Below are 23024 nucleotides of genomic sequence, written 5' to 3'. Positions count from 1 at the left end.
TGGCATTGTTATTTAAAAATACCGCCAATATTTTTGGATTAATTTTCTACAGTTTCTCTCACAATAATTATTTATAGATCCTTCCTCCATAGTTGATACAAAAAAATGTATGATGCTAGATACAAAAACCTTCAGTAAAAATTCCATTCTTTTTTACACCAGTCATTTTTTTTTACAAAAGGTGAAGAAAAAAAAACAAGATTTTTTGGAGTCACTCTTAAAAACCACTTAAGCTTCTCTATCAGGTAAATCGTATGGAATTTCGTCAAAAAGTTTCAGAAATTCTTCGTTTAATTCTTGAATTGGTTGACAGGATTCAGTATTTTTTTTTTCCCGAATTCAGTTTAAGCTGAAATTATCTAACAAATCTCTTAAGAATTTTCTTCCATTTTTTGTATGTGTTAATCTAGAAATCTGATATAAACTGAATATTAATAGGTAAATTGGGTCCTAAAGCCCTGTCCCAATTTTAGTGCCAAACGCTTAAGTTTAGGCCAAAAACACATGTTTACTCAATATTCTAATGTTTTCCGTTAATTTAAGCCCAAAAACATTTTTATTAGATTTTGTCACATCCTTTGGCTTAAACTCAAATTTTGGGTGTATTTTGTTTTCCGTGTCCCTTACGAAATGTCAGATAGGAACAACCCCAGTGGTCGAACTAAAACCCCTGTGGTGTTTTTGTCGACTAAGCGAACGTCAAACATGATCAAAAGTGTCAAGGTTCATTTATGGACCAAATTTTTAAATTTAAGTTTAAACATGATATAGCCATTATTTGAGCGGGAAAAATTGCTAAAGTAATTACAGTAACATGCTTTTTCGTGTTATTAAATAAAAACAAGATTTCATTACAAATTTTAGGACCCAATTTGTAGAGAAATCATTGAAAAAAAAAAAAATGTTGAGATATTTCTGAAGAAACATTTATAGGACCTTATTTAGAAGTTCTAAAATGAATTACGAAATCCTCTCAGTAAATCTGTTGGAAAATTGTTTATGTTGTGCTGTTTAAAAAACAAAAATCTCTGGCAAATACTTGGGTGAATCTCAGGTTAATTTTTGGAAGAACCCTAGGACAACATCCCGGGGGATCAATAATATGATTCATTAAAGAAATCCCCAAACTAATGGATTGGGAAATTTTTCCAGTATTTTCGCGGAGGAGATTGAAAAACCTAGGAATGTTAGAAAATTTTAAAATTTTCTTAGGCAGGCATCTTTGAAAACATTTTAAAATATTACTTTCGAAAGAGTTTTAAAGGAATGTGGGGAACAACATAATTGATTTGTAGAAAAATGTAAAGAATTCTTTTTCTGTAAAATCAGATAGATTTGCGGAGAACTTCGCTGAAATATTGCTGAGAATATGAAAAGCGTATGGAACATTAGGAGGAACCTATAAATTAACACATAGAGGAATCATTTATTGTTGTTTTGCAGGAAGTCCTGGATAATTTTCCATAGGAAGTCCTAGATGATTCTCAGTAATTCCAGAAAATCCTGAGCTAAATATTAAGAAACAACTGGTTGATATTTTAAACAAACAATTGCAATTTAAATATAATAAGAGCGTAGAGGGCCTGCCTGGATAAATGTTGAAAAGAATTTCGAAAATATTCTCGAGCAGGATTTTTTCAAGAAGTTTTTCTTTGGCAATTTGATACAGATTCTTCGAAAAATTATTTGGTCTGAGATTCTGAGCCTATAATACTACAGGAACATTTTTTTTTTCAATAAAAACTACTAATCCCGGAAATGATTTTCCGTGGGAATTCCAGGAGGCACTGAAAAGTATAGAAGGAATTCATGAAGAAATCTCTTATGGAATTCTGCGAGGAATCTCTCAAAAACACATGGTTGAATACCTGGAGAGTTTGTGGAAGAAATGCAAGTTCTTCGGAAGAATTCTTGAAAGATTTTTTTTCTGAATCAAATAAAAAATGAATTTCGTAATGAAAAGTGACATTTACGAATATCACTTAAGTAAAATCATTACAAATCTACGCAAACTGAAAATCGTGATTATTGCGCCCGACATTACTGCTGTAGAACATGAAATTGCTAGGCCTCCTCTAGGCTCCTTCAGAAAAAAATATCCTAGCTACGCCAATGATTAGGGGAATCAAGGTGTCCTTCCAAATCTCAAAGAAGGGCGACACGTATTGCCGGAATCTCGAAAATCGCCAACTTCTTCTCAAAAACTGAACGTTCGTTCAAGGTCGTCTCGAAAGGTCTCTCAAGAGACTATAATTCACCTTAACGATTAACTTGGATTTTCCCCAGTCCCCATTATGATAAAAGAACACAAAAGGTTTTCTCAAGAATCTAAGCAATTTCGAAGCTTTAGAAAAAGCATGACTTATGTTCCATGTCCGTGTGACATGGGAACCATTCCAGAAACCTGGAGGAAATTTTAAGAACCCCGACGGTACCAAAAATGGGGTCATGGACAAAACATTGCTGCAAGGATGCCAAATTGCATGATTTGCGGAGGTTCTTCTCATGCCAAGGACGTCTGTCCAGTGAAATTAGATACTAAAAATATTGTATGTGCAAATAGTGGGGGCAACCATATGTCTTACTTTTGGGATTGTCCTGACTTTTGGGATTGTCCAATCTTCGAGACTCATATTAGGCAGATGAACAGTAATGTATATCGTTTCCGGAATTCCCCAGGCAGAATTTTCAACAATGTTTATTTTTGGTTAAGAGTCTTACCCATGCTCATTCATAACTCGTATGCCAATATTATATCAGGCAGTTTCATCTCCTCTCCTTCAAACTGTCTTCCTACGGATAACCGTTCTAATAGTTTCAAATCATATGCAAGACCCCTTGCGGCAGCAGGCAACTCCTATTCCGTCTCTTCATTAACGGATAATCCCATCAAAAATCATCAAAAAATGCACCTACTTCTAGTTAAATGTCTCACTTTGATTTTGATTTTTAAATAAATAAGTGAATCGAATGATTGATGCAATGTTCAAAAGCCACCACAAAGGCTGAAGCAGTCCAAGTTGGTGTAAAATTTACTAATAAAATTGTTATCGGATTATGTTTCTCAAATGGATCCAAATATATCTTCTTCTTCTAGGAATTTACGTCCTCACTAGGACAGAGTCTGCTTCTCAGCTTAGTGTTCAATGAGCACTTCCTAAGTTATTAACTGAGAGCTTTCTTTGCCAAATATGCCATTTTCGCATTCGTATTTCGTGTGGCAACATAAACTTTTTTCGTCATTTGAATCCAATATTTTTTTTTGAGCTTTAGGGGTTTGTGTTGGAACACAGCTTTAAAAATAAACTTTCATAGTTGCCAATTTTCCAGCAAGTTAATTTACTTCAAAATGAAACTCGGAAACTAACTCGCAATAAGTCTTTTTTTTTTGTGGTTGGTGACTTTAATGCAAAACATCGCTCATGGAATAATTCGCAAAGTAATTCCAACGGCAGAATTTTATTTGATAAGTGCTCTTCAGGATATTTTCCAGATTCATAATCCATTTAAATTAAAAAATAAAATAAAATTAATTAAAAATACTCCAGTTTAAATCCATTCTTATCGGTTTCAGACACACCGTACCCTATCGAACAGGACCCCGATGGATTTTATTTATGTGAGATTGTGGCGAAATAGATTCTGCAAAACCGATCCGAAGGTACCTCCTTAATTTACGCTAACCTTTGCCCTTCCAGCTAGCAAAACTTCAAACTGCAAACAAGGAAAGGCTTAAGGGACAACCAGACGCTCTATTGATTCCTGAATCCCTGCACCAGAACGGAAATCTTCGACAGTCACTTTTTTCTCCCCCTTTCCCGATGCCGAAATAAATTACCTTATTTATTTTGCTGTCATCCCTTTCGTTCGGCACCCGTGTCCCCTTCCTCCTTTTTATATTTATTAGTACTATCCTCGACTCACTTTTGTCATTCACTATTTGCATCGTTTATCCTGCTCTCTGTTTTTCCCCTGTGTTTCCTTTTCGGGCAGTTGGCTGACGCCGCCGTCGTCGTCGGATTTCCAATCCATTGTCCGAGAACCGAGAAAGACCTACCAGCCAGTCAGCCAGCCAAACCTAAAACATGATGTTTTCATTCAATATTGATGATGATGTCAACGTTTATTTATCTTTCTCGTTAATACTTCATTTCGGGGTCCGTTCCGAGGGTCGCTCCCACGCTTGCTCTGGCGAGGCGATAGTTGCGTGTTTGCTGTTGGAAGGGTTTTCGCTGTTATCAGATGAACAGGTTATGGTTCTAGGTTATTTTTGGTGAAGGTTGGTCAGTGACTATTTTGGGAAATAGACGGTTTTTGCATGGGGAATTGGATTTCTTGCGCTGAAACGTAGCCTAAATTGAGTATTGAGGTAGGTGGAATAAAATTAGGACCTACTCTGAACTAGGCTGAATATTTTTCATTTCGAGAAAATTGATAGCGCGCCATTTTCTCGCACTGTAACAACCAAAATCAATGAAACAGTACTACCCATTTCTACAAAAACAAAACCAATCACTGAAAAACACTCCTGGGAGATCATTTCTTAGGATATTGTTACCATTACGAGTAAAACGAAGGTTGAATCTTAGAATTCTAGATTCAAGATTCTAGAACAGCTAGAAAAAAGCAATTAAATCCTCGTTTAACTTCCAATCCAAACAAAGACCTGGTTCGCGTCCTTTGTCCACTTTCCTTAATAATTCATACAGGGGTTTGCATTGACAGGATTACGGCGCAACCTTCTGCTCCAAACGAAAAAAAAGAAACCCAACAAAACAACTCGTCAACAAAAGATTAAGACAAACACTTGTCCCTCTCGGCCAGCAGTCAAGATTAAAAAGTTCCACTTTTTTTGCGTGCCCGCACAAAGTTAACAAAGCACCCAACTTGACCCAGCCCGAGACAAAATCGCCCAAAACACAACGAGAATAATTGTCGGTATTAATTATGAACGAGCGGGCGCGCCCAAAGCTGCACCCGAAAATCGAAATTCTCCTGCAAACTGTCCCCCAATCAGGAGACGCCACCACCACCCACCGGACCCTGAATCCAACAGCCGGAAAATCTCATTTTCCTGGGAACTTTCCCCGGTTGGGTCGTTTCTGGTGCTGCTGCTGCTGCTGCGTAGCCAACGAAAAACTCCGAGCGCTGCTGCATCCGTGCGATGTAAATAAAATGGATGGAAGAATTCAAAACTATTTTTGTCGAAATTGGAGGCAAAAAAGCTCTGCCGGAGGATGACGAGCCGGCGAACGACGGCCATGGACACTTGTCTAGTGCCCAAACAGGGCATGTAGCAGTGGCGTGGCTAGGGTTCTGGAGGTCCCAAACTAGGTTTTCGTCATAACTTAGTAATCACCTTTCAGGCTTTCCTTAGTCTAGTGGCAAAGTATAAAATGGCGGAATATGTCTAGGTTCGATTTCTGGTCGGTCCAGGATCATTTCATCATAAAAATTCCCTTGAAAACCCTGGGCATAGAGTATCATCGTGAATGCCACTCGATTTACGAACGCAAAATGGCAACTTTGGCTAAAAAGCATTCAGTTAATGACTGTGGAAGTGCTCATCGATCTCTGAGCTGAGCAGCAACCTCTGTCCAAGCGTGGACGTAATGCCAAGAAAAATGCCTTTTCCCTTAGTTGATTTGCAATTGAAGGAAAAATCTTGAAAAGTCATTTAGTAGGCAAGAGGTCAATTTAGAGGTTTTCAGCCCTTTTGGCTCGCGAAGCACTGTTTAAATAAAATTCTTGCACAGAGCACCTGTTCCTCATCACCACTTAGATTAAAATCTGGATTTTTTTTATCATGCTTAACATCGACTATATAATTCCAATATATTTTTTCAAATAAAATTTTTGTTGGTTATTCTTATTTTTTATTTTATTTAAAAAAATGTAATTCTCACTTAGTTCTCTCAGTAAAAGTTGTGTTGTCACCCAGTAGGCTGCTCATCGATGTTATGCGAAACTACCGTGCAAAGAGACGGTTTTTTTTTTCGTTTTAACTGATTTTTGACTCTCCCGGTAAGTTTTGTGAATTTTATGTTCACGCGAACACGTCCCCACATAATACGAATATAACAGTGAAATAAATTAAAAATCTGAAAACCCGTTCCCGAGCCAACTCGTGACGTACAAACTCCGTTTAATTTTTATTTGCACTGATCCTCAAAATTTGTTTTTTTTTTGATTGAGCAAGCTTTTTTCAGACCATGATATTTTAAAAATCGTAGCTGGAAATCGGCTGAATTGATTTTGCTAGGAATTTTTATGAATTATTTTTTTTGTTCGAACAACTGAACGAGTTTCTGTGGTGAAATAATTCTTCTTAGGGAGTGGTTTGCTGTTGATATGGAAAGTAATCACATATCTCGATGTGTTAGAACATTTCTTCCCAGACATGGTCAAGAAAATAAAATTTATTTGATCGCAGTAAGGAAATGAGAAGAAATGTCATTTCGATTGGGGCGTTCTGTAGAAAATTTCTTGACCCACTCAGTTATGGAATTTATTTACTTTTTTTAAGCGAAACGGCATTCGTAGCTTTGATCGTTAATGTGTTTGTTGAACCGCATGTTCAACACTCACGGAAATTCTCATAATTTTGATGAAGCTCGTGAAATATTCCTGATTTTGTGTCACGTTGTCAAAAATTTACATGTACCTCAGATTTTTTTTCGACCAGGATTTATAAGTATAAGTATTTTGATAACAACTTTCACACTCTTAAATCTTCAAAATATGTTGTCGGGCAAATTTTTTTGTCTTTTTTCTCCTTTTCATTCCATAATTGGGTTATTTTCCATACAGAATCAACTTTTAACATACAATTTCTTGTCAAAATTTGTGGGCACGTCTGCTAGGGCTTAGTGAGTGCTATCAACCACCAAACGTAGACATCAGTGGTTTAAAAATAACTTATGAACCTGTGTTAATTATGAAAACAAATCAGAATACGCAGGAGGCGTTAATCTTACTCAAGGAAATTATAAATTTTAAAATGTGTTGTTCACTTTTTGTATGAAAACCTAGTTTCCAAATGATAAATGAGTTCTGAAAAGAAGATCATGAGATTTTTACCCTACCTGACACAGAGATGTTCTGGAATAACTTGGTCCACAGGACTCCGAAGCTATACTTTCCCATCACGAATGGAACTACAACTAATAGTGAAGCTTTCCTCAAAATTCCATTAAAAATATGGAACTATACTCAAATAAGAGCAATTTGAATGTTGTGTGTCAGCCCCGTAGCCTACGGGTAAAAATTCAATCAGAAACTTCGCCAGAGATGCTTCCAGGGATTTCTTAGGATTTCCTACCAAATTGATCTTCAGAATTTCTTAAGGAGTGGTGAAATCGCCACGGGTAAAAGCCACTCAAAACGATTATCTAACTAATTTGTTGTTAGATTTCAAGTAGGAATTTCTCTAAGGATATCTTCAGAAATTACTCCAAAGATTCAACCTAAGATTTATTTAGGAATTCCCCCAGCACTTTCTCGAGAAACTTCTCAAGGAAGTCTGCATTCCGTCATGAGTTTTTCCATGCATGTCTCCAGGGAAATGCCTAGCAATTTCTTCAGAAATCAAAAATCAATGGAAAAGAGATCTTGAGATATCTTTAAAGACAATCTTAACGTTACCTCTGATGAAAGTTGTATGAGTTTTAGAGTCACCCTGGATGAATAAGGATTTCTGAAAAAAAAAACTCGAGTACTCATGAGGCAGTTTTAAAAGATTTCCCAGATAAATTGCTGAGATAATTGAGAAAGAGTCTCCGAATACACAAAAAGTGTAGGAATCATCACGGAATTTTATGAAAAAAAACTGCTGTAGTGTTAACTGGTATGTAACCATAAATAAAGATTTGAAGATGCCTTTGGTTTTGTCTCAGAAATTTACTCAAGGAAGTCTGCAAAGATTTGTCCAGGCATTCTGTAATCAGTTTTTCCATGCATGTCTCCAGAAAAAAGTCAAGGAAATTCATTAGAAAAAAAAGTCTTGAGATATCTTTAAAAAAAATCTTAACGTAACCTCTGATGAAACTAATATGAGTTCTAAAATCACCCTGGATGTATAATGATTTCTGAAAGAACTCATGGACTCTTGCGGCAGTTTAAGAAGGTTTCCTAGATAAATTGCTGGGATAATTGAAAAAGATAGTTTATAGAGTTTCTGAATGATATCACGCTGGATTTTAAAAAAAATGGTATTTCGTGAAAAAATTGCTGTAGTGTTAACTGGTATGTAAGAATGTGAAGAAAGTTTTGAAGATGCCATTGGTTTTGTTTAAGAAATTGAATGAGAAAGTTTTTCTCAAGGAAGTCTGCAAAGATTTGTCCGGGCATTCCGTCATGAGTTTTTTCCATACATCTCTTCAGGGAAAAACTACAAAAAAAAAACGAGATATCTCCAAGAAATCTTAACGTGACCTCTGATAAAACTTGTATGAGTTCACCCTGGATGAATAAGGATTTCTTAAAGAACTCATGGACTCTTGAGGCAGTTTAAGAAGATTTCCTAAATAAATTGCTGAGATAATTGAAAAAGAAAGTCTCTGAAGTCTCTCAAGCAGGATGTTTCCTTGTAAAAGTTCTTAAAACAAATTCTCGAATAATCCCTCGAGAAATTTTTGAAGCAATTCTTGGAAGAAACCGTGGATGAAATGGCGTAAGTATTATTTTAGGGTTTCTAGCAAAAAAAACACTGAATTAATTCCTTCAACAACCTTCACGGATTTTCTTTGAAGAATTTATGTAAGCATGTTTGGAAGTCCACCTAGAGTAAAAACTGGAGAATTCGTTTGAAGGATTAGTGGAAAAACATCTGAAGGAAATCCTATATTTTGGAAAAAAAAATTCAAAGTCATCCCTGGGATTTCCAGGAGCAAATCTTGGAGGAACTCCTCATAATATCCTTTGAGAAATCGCGGAAGTTTTTTGGTAGAATTGGTAGGGGAAACTCTAGAAGAATTTCAGGATAGATCCCTGTAGGAGTCCTTCAAAGAAATCCAGCTGAAACCAGTGAAAAATACGATTATTCCTGAAAAAATCCTGAAGAAGCAGTTGAATAATCCTAAGATTTCTCTGAAATATTTGCATCATTATTCACTGCATGCAGAAAAAGGGAAAAAAAAGGGAAGACTATTTTAGTTAAAATAAAGATTTTACAGGCCTTGCATAAAAAAAATAATGTTTGTATAATTGAAGGCCCCTCTATTTAAGCTATTCAAAAACTAAAGTATCGCAAAGCATCTTGACAAAAATGGCTGACAATATTTGTATAAGTAATAAAGTTTTGAAGGAGCCATGGGTTTGGTTTAAGACAATTAATGATAAACTTTTTGGATGGAAACATGAATGAAATGATAGATTTTTAGTTGGGTTTCTTGGAAAAAATCCCTGAATGAATTCCTTCAACAACCTTCGTGGATTTTAACTTTACTTTGGAAGAATTTGTTTGAGGATACGTAGAAGCTCCTAGAGTAACAACTTGAGAATTGGTTGAAGGATAAGTGAAATAATATGTGGAGGAAATTCTAGGGTTAAAAAAAATAATAATAAAGAAGTAACGCTGAAGAGTTCAAGAATTTCCTCCTGGAGAAATTACTCTAAGCATCCTTTGAAAAATCTCCGGAAGAATTTCTGGGAAAATTGACGAAGGAATCTCTAGAGGAATATCTAGATAGATTCCTGTGAGAATTCCAGCTGAAATCTCTTAAAAAGTCACCAGTATATTTCTTGAAACTTTTCGGTAAAGAATCTGTGAAGAAATTCCTGAGCAATCAGTTCAATAGTTGAATAATAGTTTAAGAAGATTTATTCGAAGAATTTGCATCAGAATTCACTGTAAGAAGAATAAGGAAAAAAGGAGGCTTTATAGATCATTTTTATTTTTTCGGTAAAAAAGAGATTTCAGAGTTCTTTTATCATAAAATACGGAATTGCATTAAAAGCAAAACAAAAAAAATTGTCAAATTTTCAGCGCAGACGTTTGCCAGGTTTTTTAGATTTGTGCCATCTTAAGAATATATAAGATTTCATTGCCGGAAACTGTTCTACTCCGTCGAGAAGAATTATTTAATTAAGCTGAATTGAAAAAGACTAAATTTTTCGAAAATCTTCAATTAAAGACTTCATTCCTGTCCAGAACTTCCATGAACATGTTTTCACTGGATTTATAGAATTTATTATAAGATTATTCATCTTTTAAATTCTGCCAATTTCCGTTTATCCTTCCTAATAGTGAACCTTAAGGGATGCTTTCAAAAAACTTCTAGATAAACTGCAGATAATCTCTAGCAGCTCTTGTTTTTTGAGATTTGTTTTGTAATACATATTTGTCGCATTTGACATTGTTGACGGTTTTGCTTTAATACTGTGGAACCATCAATACTTTCGACTAACTTAATAAAATCTGTGAAATTGGTTCAAGAAAAAGTTGTTTTGTTACTATGCACAAAGCTCCGAATCGGCAAATAAGCGGAAAAAGAGTGTTTTCTCTGTGAAATTGTTCAAGAAAATTTGAAAAAAAAAAAAAATACCAAGTTGTTTTGTTATATTGGCAATTGTAACCGCATAACAGTCACATTGAGATTGAACATGAGCCTTGTATTTTTATTTTTAAACATTCTTACTGTGATTCTGGCGCTCTTAGAAACCCGGAGTCCCCTCTTCTACACTACTGACTGACAACCGAACTCCGAAGGAGCAGGTTGCGGAAGGGAAAGTTAAAAACAAGAAAATTCTTTCCTAAAGAGTTGAAGTTTTCCACCGGCTTGTGCACTTCGGGTTCGAGACACGAGCCCGGGTTCCCACCCAAGGAAATATGTGGTTAGCCTCAGGAAGGCTGCCGGCTCCCGTTTCCCCATTTCCCGGGCAGAGTTGCTGGGGAAGAAATCGGACGACACTGACTGTGCTGCTGCATTCTGGGCCGATCAGGTGGTCAAAAACCGAAAGAATGATTTGATCTGATAGGGTTCTCTTGTTCATCATTGCGCAGTATATACTTCTGAAAATTTCTGAATCGCAAAACGATTCATAGAAATTTAACTCTGTAAGTTCCAATATTCATAACGGTTTTTGCAATGTTAATCGCACAAGTTGCCTATCTGCATAATTAGTAACGAAACTCATTTTTTCCAAAAGATTGTTCCGGAAACTGTTTTTTTTAAACAAAAAAATATTTTTGGCCGCCAGACCATATGGAAACTGTCCACAGTGTGCCGTCTGCCGGCTCCCGGCTCCCCGGTTGGGGAAAAAAGTTTGATGATGTCGGTGGGACGATAAGCGATGGGTGGATGGACAAAACTTTTTTTTCCGTCCTCCAAGTCCAACTCGGAGTCGTATCTTTAAACGAGTTCCGGACTACGTGCCAATCATTACTGGATGGTGGTGGTGGTGAGTTGGGCGAAGGTCGACGGTAACGACGATGCTACTACGGTGGGTGCATTGCATATATGTGACGCTTTTCAGTCAAGTCAGGGGGGCGGTGGACCTTAACCGATTCGCCGCCGTTGGAGAAGTTTTGTCAAGTTTTAATATACTCAACAATCTTCCCTTCATAAATTTATATTGGGAAGAATAGGTGCTCCATGTATGTCGAACGAAAAAGTTGTGGCACAGAGAAAAAGTTTTGTGATTCGTATCAATTTAATGCTGGCGAGGAAGTTACGTAAGTTCAATTTCTATAATCAGGAAAACATTTTCTTGTTACATGCTTCAAAGTACGCTTTTTTTGCTTTCATTGTACAACGGGTATAGTTTTGGGAAGAAAAGGGGGGAGTTTTAAATTACCAACTATTTGATTCTTGATTATGGTCCGACGAGTTCGGCCTGAAGTGCCAATTCTGTCTAATTTAATGGTAGCAACCTATGCAATTTCATAAAAGTCTCATCAATATGCAACAGTCATTGTACACATACAGTCGCCTCTCCACATCTCGATATCGAAGGGACCATCGAGATAGGAAGAGATCGGGACATAGAACACATTTTTAATGAATACTAGATTGAAAATCACTCCGTTACTAGGAAAATTAAAAAACAAACAGACGTCATTTCGGCTTTGAAAATTGTTTTGAGTCCCCAAACTCTAGTCTAGTAACCTTTGATAATGGGCATATCGACATACGAAGAGAAATTCAAGAATGAAAATCACATCGAGATTGGGAGATATCGAGATATGGAGAGTGAGAATGTATGCAGATTGAAGGGACCGAAAAAATCATCGACATGGGGAGAGATATCGTGATGTAGAACATCGAGATGTGGAGAGTCGACTGTACTTGCAAAATAGTTTGAAGATAAAATGTCTACCACTGAGGCATTACAAGCTCAGTTGGTAAAAACACAGCCTGTGTCTTAGTTAACATCTCATTGAATTTTTCAAAATTAGTTTTACAGCCATCATAAAACCAGAAATGTTACTTAGTGACTTTGAGAATTGACGTATTGCCATGGAAAATGAAGTAATTAGATGAAAAATTGTGCATTTGATTTAGTATATGCTAAATGCTTAAAAATAACTTATTTTTCAAAAATACTGCACAGCGAAAAAAATACTACTAAAATTGTTATCGTATTACGTTTTTCTAATAAAACCAATTTTTTTTTAAGTATTCTAAATTTTACTGCTTGTTTTTTGAATGCTAAAGAGGACGAGCTATTCAGTTTTCAAACAACTTCTAAAATACATATAGCAATTATTACTGAAACTTATTTGAATCCTGTATGCAAACTCAAAACGGATCCAACCTTTTTTGCTTATCGTAATGATCGACTTGATGGGGCATGTGGGGGAGTTGCTCTCCTCATTCATAGGCATATAAAACATCAACTCGTCATTTGAAACCGAAGTTTCTGAAACTTTGGGTGTTTCTGTTGAAACACAGCTTGATAAATATACTTTCATAGCCGCCGACTATTTGCCTTTTCAATGCACTGGGCAGCAAGTTGATGTGCTTCAAAATGACTTGCGGAAATTGACTCGCCTTGTGGCCGTGCGGTCAGTGTTGTCAGACATTTAAGCGCATCGTGTCATTGGGTGTGGGTTCGATTCCCGCTTCAGCCATTGAAATTTTTCGTCAGGAATGTTTCTCGGCTGTGCCACTGGAACATGCTTGTCCGTTGTCTAGTGTTAAGTTACAGTCTGTGCAGCTAAATGGCTGAAGACGGTGTCCGTGTCTTTTTATAACTGAAAAAAATTGTCATTGGTGAATTCTATGCCAAACATCGCTCATGGAATAATTTGCCGAGTGCTCTTCGGGATATTTCTCAATCCAATACCCTGATAGCCAACATGTTTTTCCTCTTCAAGAAATCCATCTACGATTGATTTGATCTTATCCGACTCTAGTCATCTTTTTTTTTGCCAACTTATTACTCATGTTGACTCTGATTCTGATCATGTCCCTGTTACATTTCAAATACCCCATGGGCGATTCTCAATCCTATTAATCCTATGATACGGTTTCCAAACAATTTTTGGGGCACACACTTTTTTGAAATTTCTAGAGGGGAAATTTAACATCAGTATCATACAAACCCATAATTGGCATTGCAGACTATTCATTTTCAGATAAGCAAATTTTAAATTTTGGTCTTTTGTGAGATACTCAAGACATTTAACAATAACTCAATTGGCTATCCCCACTTTACTTATTTTTCAGCTTCTAAGGGCATTTCCAAGATCCCCATCACAAATTTGTTTGTTTGTTATCACATCCTATTGACAAATCCATAAAAAAGACAATTGAAGTTTTTCATAAGAAAATGAATAATAAGTTAGTTTTATCTGACAGAAATAGAAGATTACTACAACCAACACGAACTTTTTAAGCCTTGCCAATCATTTCATCGTATAAAACATTTTTTTTAGATATTTCAATGTTACTTCAATATCTTCCTTTCTCTCGTATTTTGCATAGGGTCGATGTACCAATAGCCGCATAGCTAAGAACAAAAATTCGTATAAAATCGAAAAATAATGCTAGCGTCATTATTTTTACATCATCTGATAGCTTTTTATCTTGGTTTTGTGGGAAAAATATAAAACATACGAAAACTCAAATGCTTGTATATGATTCAAATTTACCTACAACAGTTTAAATTTGCTGAAACAGTGGTTTTCTTAAGTGTTGAATAATGATCGTTTTCTAATGGTAAAAATTTACCTTTTTGAACCAAAAAATGGGGTTCTTAAACTAGACGTAAAATGGTCACAAGCAGGCATTGAAGATGCGATTAAGCACTGTGAGCACGATCCTGAGATGATCAAAGTACCCAGCCTTTGTGAGCGAACTGTGTTGCTCAGTCAGACTTCAATCAATGATCACGAGAAATCGTTACCAAGATAAACAATGAGCTGGAGTTTTCGCATAACCAAATCAAAGTATGCGCCTTCGAATAACAATGACACGAGACGCTTAAAAAATTGCGTTCTTTGAAAATATCACACAAATCCGTACGTTGTTCGTTGTTGAAAGCTGCAACTGAAAATGTTCTGGATAAATTTATTTGCTTTTATATGGAACTAAAAGGAAAAAATGTCGAATTTGCACGCCATTTCTAGGAATTGCACAACCTCATGAACTCAACTCTTAATACCTGAACGGTCCCAAGTTTTATTTCCTATGCTGATTAATTTATTTTTTATTTTTTTTTTTTTACGAGTTGTCTTTAAAATAGTGCAGTGAAATTTTTATTAAAACGATTGGTGGCCAAATGTTAAATACCAGTTCATCAATAATCCTAAAGTCGGATGACCCACTCCGCCGTTCCTTCCATTGCTCGCATAATGCATTGACGTATCTGTTCCACCGAATACAAAAAATAACTCCTTAGGCACAGTCATCAGCCAGTCCGGATTGGATTTTTTTTCGAACGATTAAGGAAATCCTGGCAAATAAATCGTGGATACCGATTTTACGCCTCTTTCTTTCCTAATCCGTTTTTGGAATATTCCGCGTTAGCGAAGTATTTCCGTTTACTTCCTTCTTGAGTAGGAGCTGGAAAATCAGCAATTAGTTTAAGAGAGGTGCTGCGTTATTTTACTGCACAATACAAATACCTCTTGTGCTTTTAAATTTACCGAAAAGTAGCCGTTTTCAATAAGCTCAGTTGAATTTTATTGATGAGCGACAACGATCACGTACCGCTGTGTAGACGAACGTCAAAGATCAGTGAGTTGTGTTGTTCACGGCCTACCTCTATAATGAGCATCAAGTTAGCATAAAATCAGCTGATTTTTGCTCATGATCTGAACTTTTTCAATGCCTGGTCACAAGTATTCAATATGAACAGATTTGCTTCCAATGGTCATCTTGTGTTGAGTACATCTGGTTTCTATGGAAAACAAAATTCAATTTGGGTCGGTTCTACAAAACCGCATAATGAGGGTTCTGGCTTCCGATATCTGAACATGTCAAATGGTCAAGTAAAAATTGTTGATCCAAAAATGGCTCACATGCGAATGCTAGACTCAATACATGCTATATTCATATACGTTGACAAATAAACATTCGAAAAATTTTGAAATTTTACCAAGAATCACTCTTGGAATAGGAGTTGTACAGGAGTTTATTACATTTCCGGCAATGTATCCGGATTGACCACCGGTATTCATATCCTAGTGGATGCATATGATGGTGCAACTAAAACCATTAAAATTTAGAGAATTGGTCCATTGAGTCAAAACATATGATCAAAAACGTGAAACAAAGTTGTCTACGCCTCTTAAGGGTAAATACACTACACTATACTTTATTTAAAATGGTAACGAAGTTCAATTTTTCCGTTCGACATAGAAGGATTTGATCAAAAAATCTAAGCTGGGAAGGAAAAACTTAACAAGGGGTGATAGATAACTACCCTTAACCTAGATTTTAAAATCTTTAAATATTCTTTGACGTATACTTGCGCATTGCACTACATGTGAAGTGTATTGAAACGTGAGTGGGTTCACTTACTTACTTACTTATTTGGCTTTACATCAATTATCTTGATAAAGCCTCGCCAACAATATTTCGCCAATTCCCTCGGTTCATGGCCGCTTCTCTCCATCCTCGACTGTGACCCACGCTCTCCAGGTCCTGGTGTACCTGATCAATCCACCTAGCTCGCTGCGCCCCACGCCTTCTTGTTCCGACCGGATTCGTGGCGAACACCATCTTTACAGGGTTGTTGTCCGGCATTCTTGCAACATGCCCTGCCCAGCGTATCCTTCCAGCTTTAGCTACCTTCACGATACTGGGTTCGCCGTAGAGTTGAGCGAGCTCGTGGTTCATCCTTCGCCGCCACACGCCGTTCTCCTGCACGCCGCCGAAGATCGTCCTTAGCACTCGGCGTTCGAAAACCCCAAGAGCTTGCAAGTCCTCCTCGAGCATAGTCCACGCCTCATGCCCATAAAGGACTACCGGTCTTATGAGCGTTTTGTACATCGTGCATTTGGTGCGGGGGTGAATCTTTCTTGACCGCAGTTTCTTCTGGAGCCCATAGTAGGCACGACTTCCGCTGATGATGCGCCTTCGTATTTCCCGACTAACATTGTTGTCAGCCGTCAACAAGGATCCGAGGTAGACGAACTCGTCCACCACCTCGAAGGTATCCCCGTCTATCGTAACACTGCTTCCTAGGCGGGTCCTGTCGCGCTCAGTTCCGCCAACCAGCATGTACTTTGTTTTCGACGCATTCACCATTAGCCCGACTCTTGTTGCTTCGCGTTTCAGGCGGGTGAACAAATCTGCCACCGTTTCAAATTTTCTCCCAATAATATCCATGTCGTCCGCGAAGCAAACAAATTGTCCGGATCTCGTGAAAATCGTGCCTCGACTGTTAAGTCCGGCTCTCCGCATGACACCTTCAAGCGCAATATTGAATAACAGGCACGAAAGTCCATCGCCCTGTCGTAGTCCCCGCCGAGACTCGAACGAACTGGAGTGTTCGCCCGAGATCTTCACGCAGTTTTGCACACCGTCCATCGTTGCTCTGATCAATCTTGTGAGCTTCCCGGGAAAGCTGTTCTCGTCCATGATTTTCCATAGCTCTATGCGGTCGATACTATCGTATGCCGCCTTGAAATCGATGAACAAATGGTGCGTAGGGACCTGGTACTCACGGCATTTCTGGAGGATTTGCCGCACGGAAAAGATCTGGTCCGTTGTCGAGCGGCCGTCGATGAAACCTGCTTGATAACTTCCCACGAACTCGTTTGCTATAGGTGATAGACGACGGAAGAGAATCTGGGATAGCACTTTATAGGCGGCGTTTAGGATGGTGATTGCACGATAATTTTCACACTCCAGTTTGTCGCCCTTTTTGTAGATAGGGCATATAACGCCTTGCTTCCACTCCTCCGGTAGCTGTTCCGTTTCCCAGATTCTGACTATCAGCCGATGCAGACAAGCGGCCAACCTGTCCGGGCCCATCTTGATGAGTTCGGCTCCGATACCATCCTTGCCAGCGGCTTTGTTGTTCTTGAGCTGTTGATGTGTTGAGCTTCTGATAGAACTTGCGCGTTTCTTGAGAACGGTACAGCAACTCCATCTCTTGGCATTCCACCTCTTCCAGGCGGCGCTTTTTGTCCCGGAATAGGCGGGTTTGCTGTTTCCGCTTCAGTCTGTATCGTTCCACGTTTTGCCGCGTACCATGCTGCAGCATTGCAGCCCGCGCTGCATTCTTCTCCTCTAAAACCTCTTGGCACTCCTCATCGAACCAATCGTTTCTTGAGCTCCGTTCCACATATCCGACAACGCTTTCGGCAGCGTCGTTAATGGCTGCTTTAACTGTCCTCCAGCAGTCCTCAAGAGGGGCCCTATCGAGCTCGCCCTCATCCGGCAACGCTGCCTCAAGATGCTGCGCGTACGCATTGGCGACATCCGGTTGTTTCAGCCGCTCGAGATTGTACCGGGGCGGGCGTCGGTACCGTACATTGTTGATGACGGATAGTTTTGGGCGCAGTTTCACCATCACCAGGTTGGAGTGGGTTCACTAAATTATCCAAAATTTGGTGCAATAAAGGAATTTAGTTTCATGATCAAACTGGCTCCGTAATGTTTTAAAGCAATTGAACCTTGGAAAACTTAGTTTTTCAAAATTGTAAATTTCTAAATTGTTTGTCATTGTCAGTATTTGATTATGATTAACGACATAAAAATGCCTCTCTCATCTATTTAAAACTATGATTACGCCTCAAAAAGGGCGTTACTCCAAATTTGATCGATTTTGTGGCTGAAAATTCCGACCAGGGTTTACAAACAACTAGAAAGAGACAATTTTGAATCAAGTTTTAATTATACCATATTACATGATCACGAAAATAAAAAGCCGTTTAAATATCATAAACTTCTTTTGAGTTTGTGCATTTCAATTACACCAAATATCTTAATAACAAACAAGAAACAGGTGAAGTCAATCCATTGGAAGGATTTTGATGCAGAACATCAAAACACTCGGATAGTGCTTAAAAAACAAAGGAAGGAAAACGTAGAATAAGGTGGGACAAGAGGTCAAGTGGGTCATAAGCTTCTATTCAATATTTCGAAGATAATTCAAATACGCAACTTTCACTTCAAACATCATAGAAATCAGTTGAGATTTGGGGAAGTTACAGCAATTTGTTGTTTTATGAGGTGAAAATTGTAATTTTTGGTCGAACTTCCATCAAATGGAACAAGATAACAATTGAACTCTCTGAGATTTTTTATGTGATGGCTAGCAGACCTATTGTGAGAATTCTTTGAGAAATATTAGTTTTTGCATATATGTTAAGAAACCAATTTTGATCTATAGTGGGGCAACAGTTCAAATCAGCGGGGCAAAAGTTACAAAAAAAAACTTGTACACTGCCTTAAGCCTTCACAGTACCATTGCATTCTACCCCAACAACAGCAGCAACATTTTCTGAAAATATTTTTCTTTGTCGAAAATTCATGGAAATCAATGAAAATTATACCTTTTTCAAATTCAAATTATCAAATAAGATTATGAAATAATCCGAGAATCTATATCTGATTTCAAATCAGCAAAAATTCGTGTCTCTTTTTAATGTGCTCGAGTTCTCTGAGCAGAATCTCAATAGAGAAACGAAAAAAGTAGATTGGAATACCTTGTACTTTTTAGGGCGGATTGTACTGGAGTTCCTTGTACAATTAGGGCGGAATTTAAAAGTACAAGGTACTCCAATCTACCTTTTTTGTTTCTCCAAAAAATCTTGTGTCCTATTCATTTTCCACAATATTCCTAGAAGTAAAAAAAATATAAATTTGAGAATTTCCACAGGAAATCCACTACTCTCTTTTTACTTTAAGCTTTTTACAGCTTCAGCTGCCTTTTTTAACTTCATTGAAATACGTTTCACATTTTATTGTTGATTTTTTGAAAACCATGCCAAATCATTCAGGTTTGGGGCTTCAGGTACTACAAATCTCATCCTATTGACCAATATGTTCGGGTTAACTAACTGAAATGTTTAAGCTGAACTTCGCTTTGAAGACTCTGAGCTACAAAAACCACTCTGCATTGGTTTCATTGAATCACTTGCTTTGTGGAATCATCAGTCAGCACTTGTCATACAAATAATCAATTATTACCCTATCCATCTACAAAAGCAAATCTCAAGTTCCACTCCATATAACAATTTATCATGATATTTTTATTCATGTGGAGCACACTATATCAAATTTTCATGTTCACCGGTCCACCAAAACTTAGGATTTTATTCTTCAAAGTTCCGTTGAGAATTATCAGACCCTAATCATGGAAATATTGGTATATCAGACAAACATCAGAAATTCCTTTGAACTGAAAAAAATAAATGGATCCCCTGGTGCATCTGCTCAAATTGGGTATCGCGAAACTAGCAGATCATATCATCTTTGAATCCAGAGATAGTTAACAGGCAACACAATACAACTAGAAGGCTACAGTTTGTAGACTAAAGACATCTTCATTTTGAAAACCAATCTTTCATATGACCAACACAAGAAAGTTTGTATTTTGAGAAAATCCTGTCGGTTGAAATTTTCATTCCTCTTTCCTCCAGAACTTTAAATATAAAACGTAGAACACTTCCAAGAACTCCTGGATAAGCAAAACCAACTCAGGTGCAAATGATCCATTAACGATTTAAATTGCGAATACACAGTCACAAACATGTTTTTCTTGTCCATAATTTTTGATCATGATGATTGATCAACAATATTTTGGAGCCCAGAAGCATTTGTGAAACATTGAAAAATTCCAATGAAAGCTGAATAATTTCCTGCCATAACAGGCAATGCTATCACACAAATAATGTCAGCATCGTTGGTCACTTCAGGATTTTCATACGAATTTTTCATTTTTATTATGCCGTTATTTGTTTTGTAGTGCAGTCTCAAATTGAAAACCAAGATGCTACCATTCACAAATCATTCGCAGCAAATCGTAACAGATTGCTTCGGCAGCATAACACAATGCTTTCGAACAAAGTTAACAATCTTCACCATCTGGATCGCAATTACTGACGCTTGAAATAAAATTCCGTGGAAGAAACCTCAAATTAATTCTGTTGCACAGAATCCTGTATTTCGCAATCGAAAATTTTACTAAATTCATTTGAATATTTCACCGAACTGTGAACTCTCAGCTGAACTTCATTAAGTTTGCCCAACTAATCTTAGTAGATCTTCGGTATCCAAGAACACCACTTCGGTAACGTTCAGTGATGGCCTACTGCTACCAGAGCACCCTTAGATAACACCCAATCAAACCAGACGAGACATCTAAAATTCCTTCTTCCGAGTTGTTAGTCTCAAAAAAAAAAACAGCAAACGAACTAAACAATGATTGGTCAAACACTCACTTTCTGATTACGCTTGCACATTAATCCTCGCTAGAGAAGAGTAGCGCATACACAGGAAGCAGACACAAACTCATTCCTCCTCTCCTGCTGATTGCTTCCGAAGATTGTTTGTCGCCGCTTGTTCCGATGCTCCGGCTGCTGCTACTATCAAAGTTTCTCCTTCGTCGTCCCCGATATGCTGGAACTGATTTCTTCCCGGGCACACTGTTCCCTCGCACAATCTGATTCTGCTGTTTCACCTTTTTTTCGGGTTCGAAAACTTTTCACAAAAATATCTCACAAGTTTTTCTTCAGTGATGGGGGCGCGCTATCATTTTCTTCCACTTTCATTCTTCGCCCCTCCGTCACACACCTGGGAGATGTCCTTGCATCATCCTCGTCCTGAACACTTCGTTCTCGGCTCTAATCACAACTTGTCGCTTGTATTGATCCCTAGTTCGGGAATCTACCGCACCTTTTGAATAATCATACGGCAGGAAGCCCACTTGAATTCATCTCGGTTCTATTCGATTTGACACTGCTCCTTTTGCTCACCACCTTCGTCTTCTTCACGCCAAGGAGCCTCACTTTTCATTGATTTTCGGGCTGTTTTGCTCCTGGAACGCTGTGTTTTTCATCATAACTCACAAAACCCACACCCTTTCTCCCGTCTTCCTGCGATCGCTGCGCTGCTAGGTTCTGTTTCTCTTACCCCGCACAGTGCCCCCCACTTGCTGTTTTGTGAATGAAAATGCTCTTGTGGGAAAATTCGGCCGAGGAAATGCACTCTTGGCATCAGGCGCAACGAAATCGCGACAAAAACGCACGCGAACACGAACCGCGAATCGACGTAATACCGAAAAATCTTCCAAAGCAATCACAGTTTCTGTGCGAGAGGATACTTTAATGCTATCTGCTATATGCTTATGCTGGCTGCCAGTCCTTTCCCTGTCATGGGCGGCACACAAAACGTGAAACGGACATAAAACACACACGAGAGCCTCTTCGCACGGTACGAAGCAGTCGAGACTTTTGCGTTCCACACTCGGGAAGCGTACGATGCAAACTAAATAAAGCACGAAACGAGTGAAAATAAACAGCGAACGGGAGTCGTTCGCCTCTGAGGATTTTCCGTGAGCGAGCGGAGGGAGAGAGCTAAGCACGGCGAGAGAGCGGGAGCATAACGCATCCGAACAGCATAACTTTTCGGCTACTCCTCGCCCAAGCATACGCATAGCAGGCTATGCTGCGGCGACTTTGTTTGGGCGCCCTATCAGGCGAAAGGTTTTCTGAGTGATAATGCAATGTGCTCTCGCACTCTCGGTGAGAACATTCTCACGAGAGAGGGAAACAGTCTGTGCGATACCGATGTTCGTGATTTCGCCCGTTGGGTTCGGGTGGCTCTCGGTTCGCGTTCGGCACCGCAGCTGGACGGTGAAAATTCTCTCACACCGCCTCTGGGAAATCAATTTTCTAATAAAACACACATTTAAGGTTCGATTGAGATTTTTTCCCTCTACCGTGAATCGGTTCAATTAGTTTGTTTCGTTCAGAAGTCATGTTATAGTTTAAATTGTCTTTACAGATGGCGATCAGACAAACTAGTGCTGATTATCATTCAGATAGTGAATGAGAATCACGAAATTGTGTCAAACCCTATTCCACTTTCGGATCAAATTCCCAAGTTGCCTTTCGTTCGTCCTTTCGTGTCCTTCTCCCTGCCCTCACCCGCTCTCTCTCGCCTTCAGCATTTTCTCAATCGCCAAACGCAATCTTCCTGCGACGACAATTGCGGGGCGAAAATTCCTTCAAGCGAGCGATTCATTTCCATGAAAATCTGCCATTCTCAGCACTCTGAAGAAACCAGGAAAAATATTCGCACCAACACCAATGCGAGCCACAATCACTCCTACACCCACACAAACAATCTCACTTTTGCTATTGCTGCTGCTGCTGCTACTCCTGAGATGAGAGCGGATTTTGTGAAAAATCCCTCTAATCGTGTATCACGACGACGACAACGACGACAAACATCCTCATCGACAACACGCATTTAACTCCCTCGATTTTTACCCCCGATTGCCACTGTGTGTGTGCTCCTGACCCACACACACACCCGTACACCTAACGGCTGCATGAGAAAATTCCTTGCTTTCCCAGTGCTACAGTGACACGATTTCAAATTCGAACTGTTTTCGCATCA

General features: G+C 38.4%; 1 protein-coding gene across 5 annotated transcripts in view; it reads right to left on the bottom strand.

The window, feature by feature from the left end:
* The window catches only part of LOC5576319 (teneurin-m), a 527158-nt gene extending 505269 nt beyond the window's left edge, over positions 1-21889 (bottom strand). For 4 of the 5 annotated variants that reach the window (XM_021855175.1, XM_021855172.1, XM_021855174.1 and 1 more), the window contains exon 1: positions 20843-21881. Coding sequence is in view for 2 of the 5 variants with exons in the window: in XM_021855172.1 (XP_021710864.1) it covers positions 20843-20863 (21 nt within the window). In the remaining 3 variants the exon portion in view is untranslated. Of the gene's footprint in view, positions 1-20842 lie in introns of all 5 variants that reach the window. The other variant, XM_021855173.1, reaches the window with a different exon arrangement.
* Positions 21890-23024: the final 1135 nt, after the last annotated feature.

The sequence above is a fragment of the Aedes aegypti genome, chromosome 3, assembly GCF_002204515.2.
Source record: "Aedes aegypti strain LVP_AGWG chromosome 3, AaegL5.0 Primary Assembly, whole genome shotgun sequence".
NCBI lineage: Eukaryota > Metazoa > Arthropoda > Insecta > Diptera > Culicidae > Aedes > Aedes aegypti.
The sequence above is the reverse complement of the archived record's forward strand: the minus strand, read 5'-3'. Positions and strand labels throughout refer to the sequence as shown.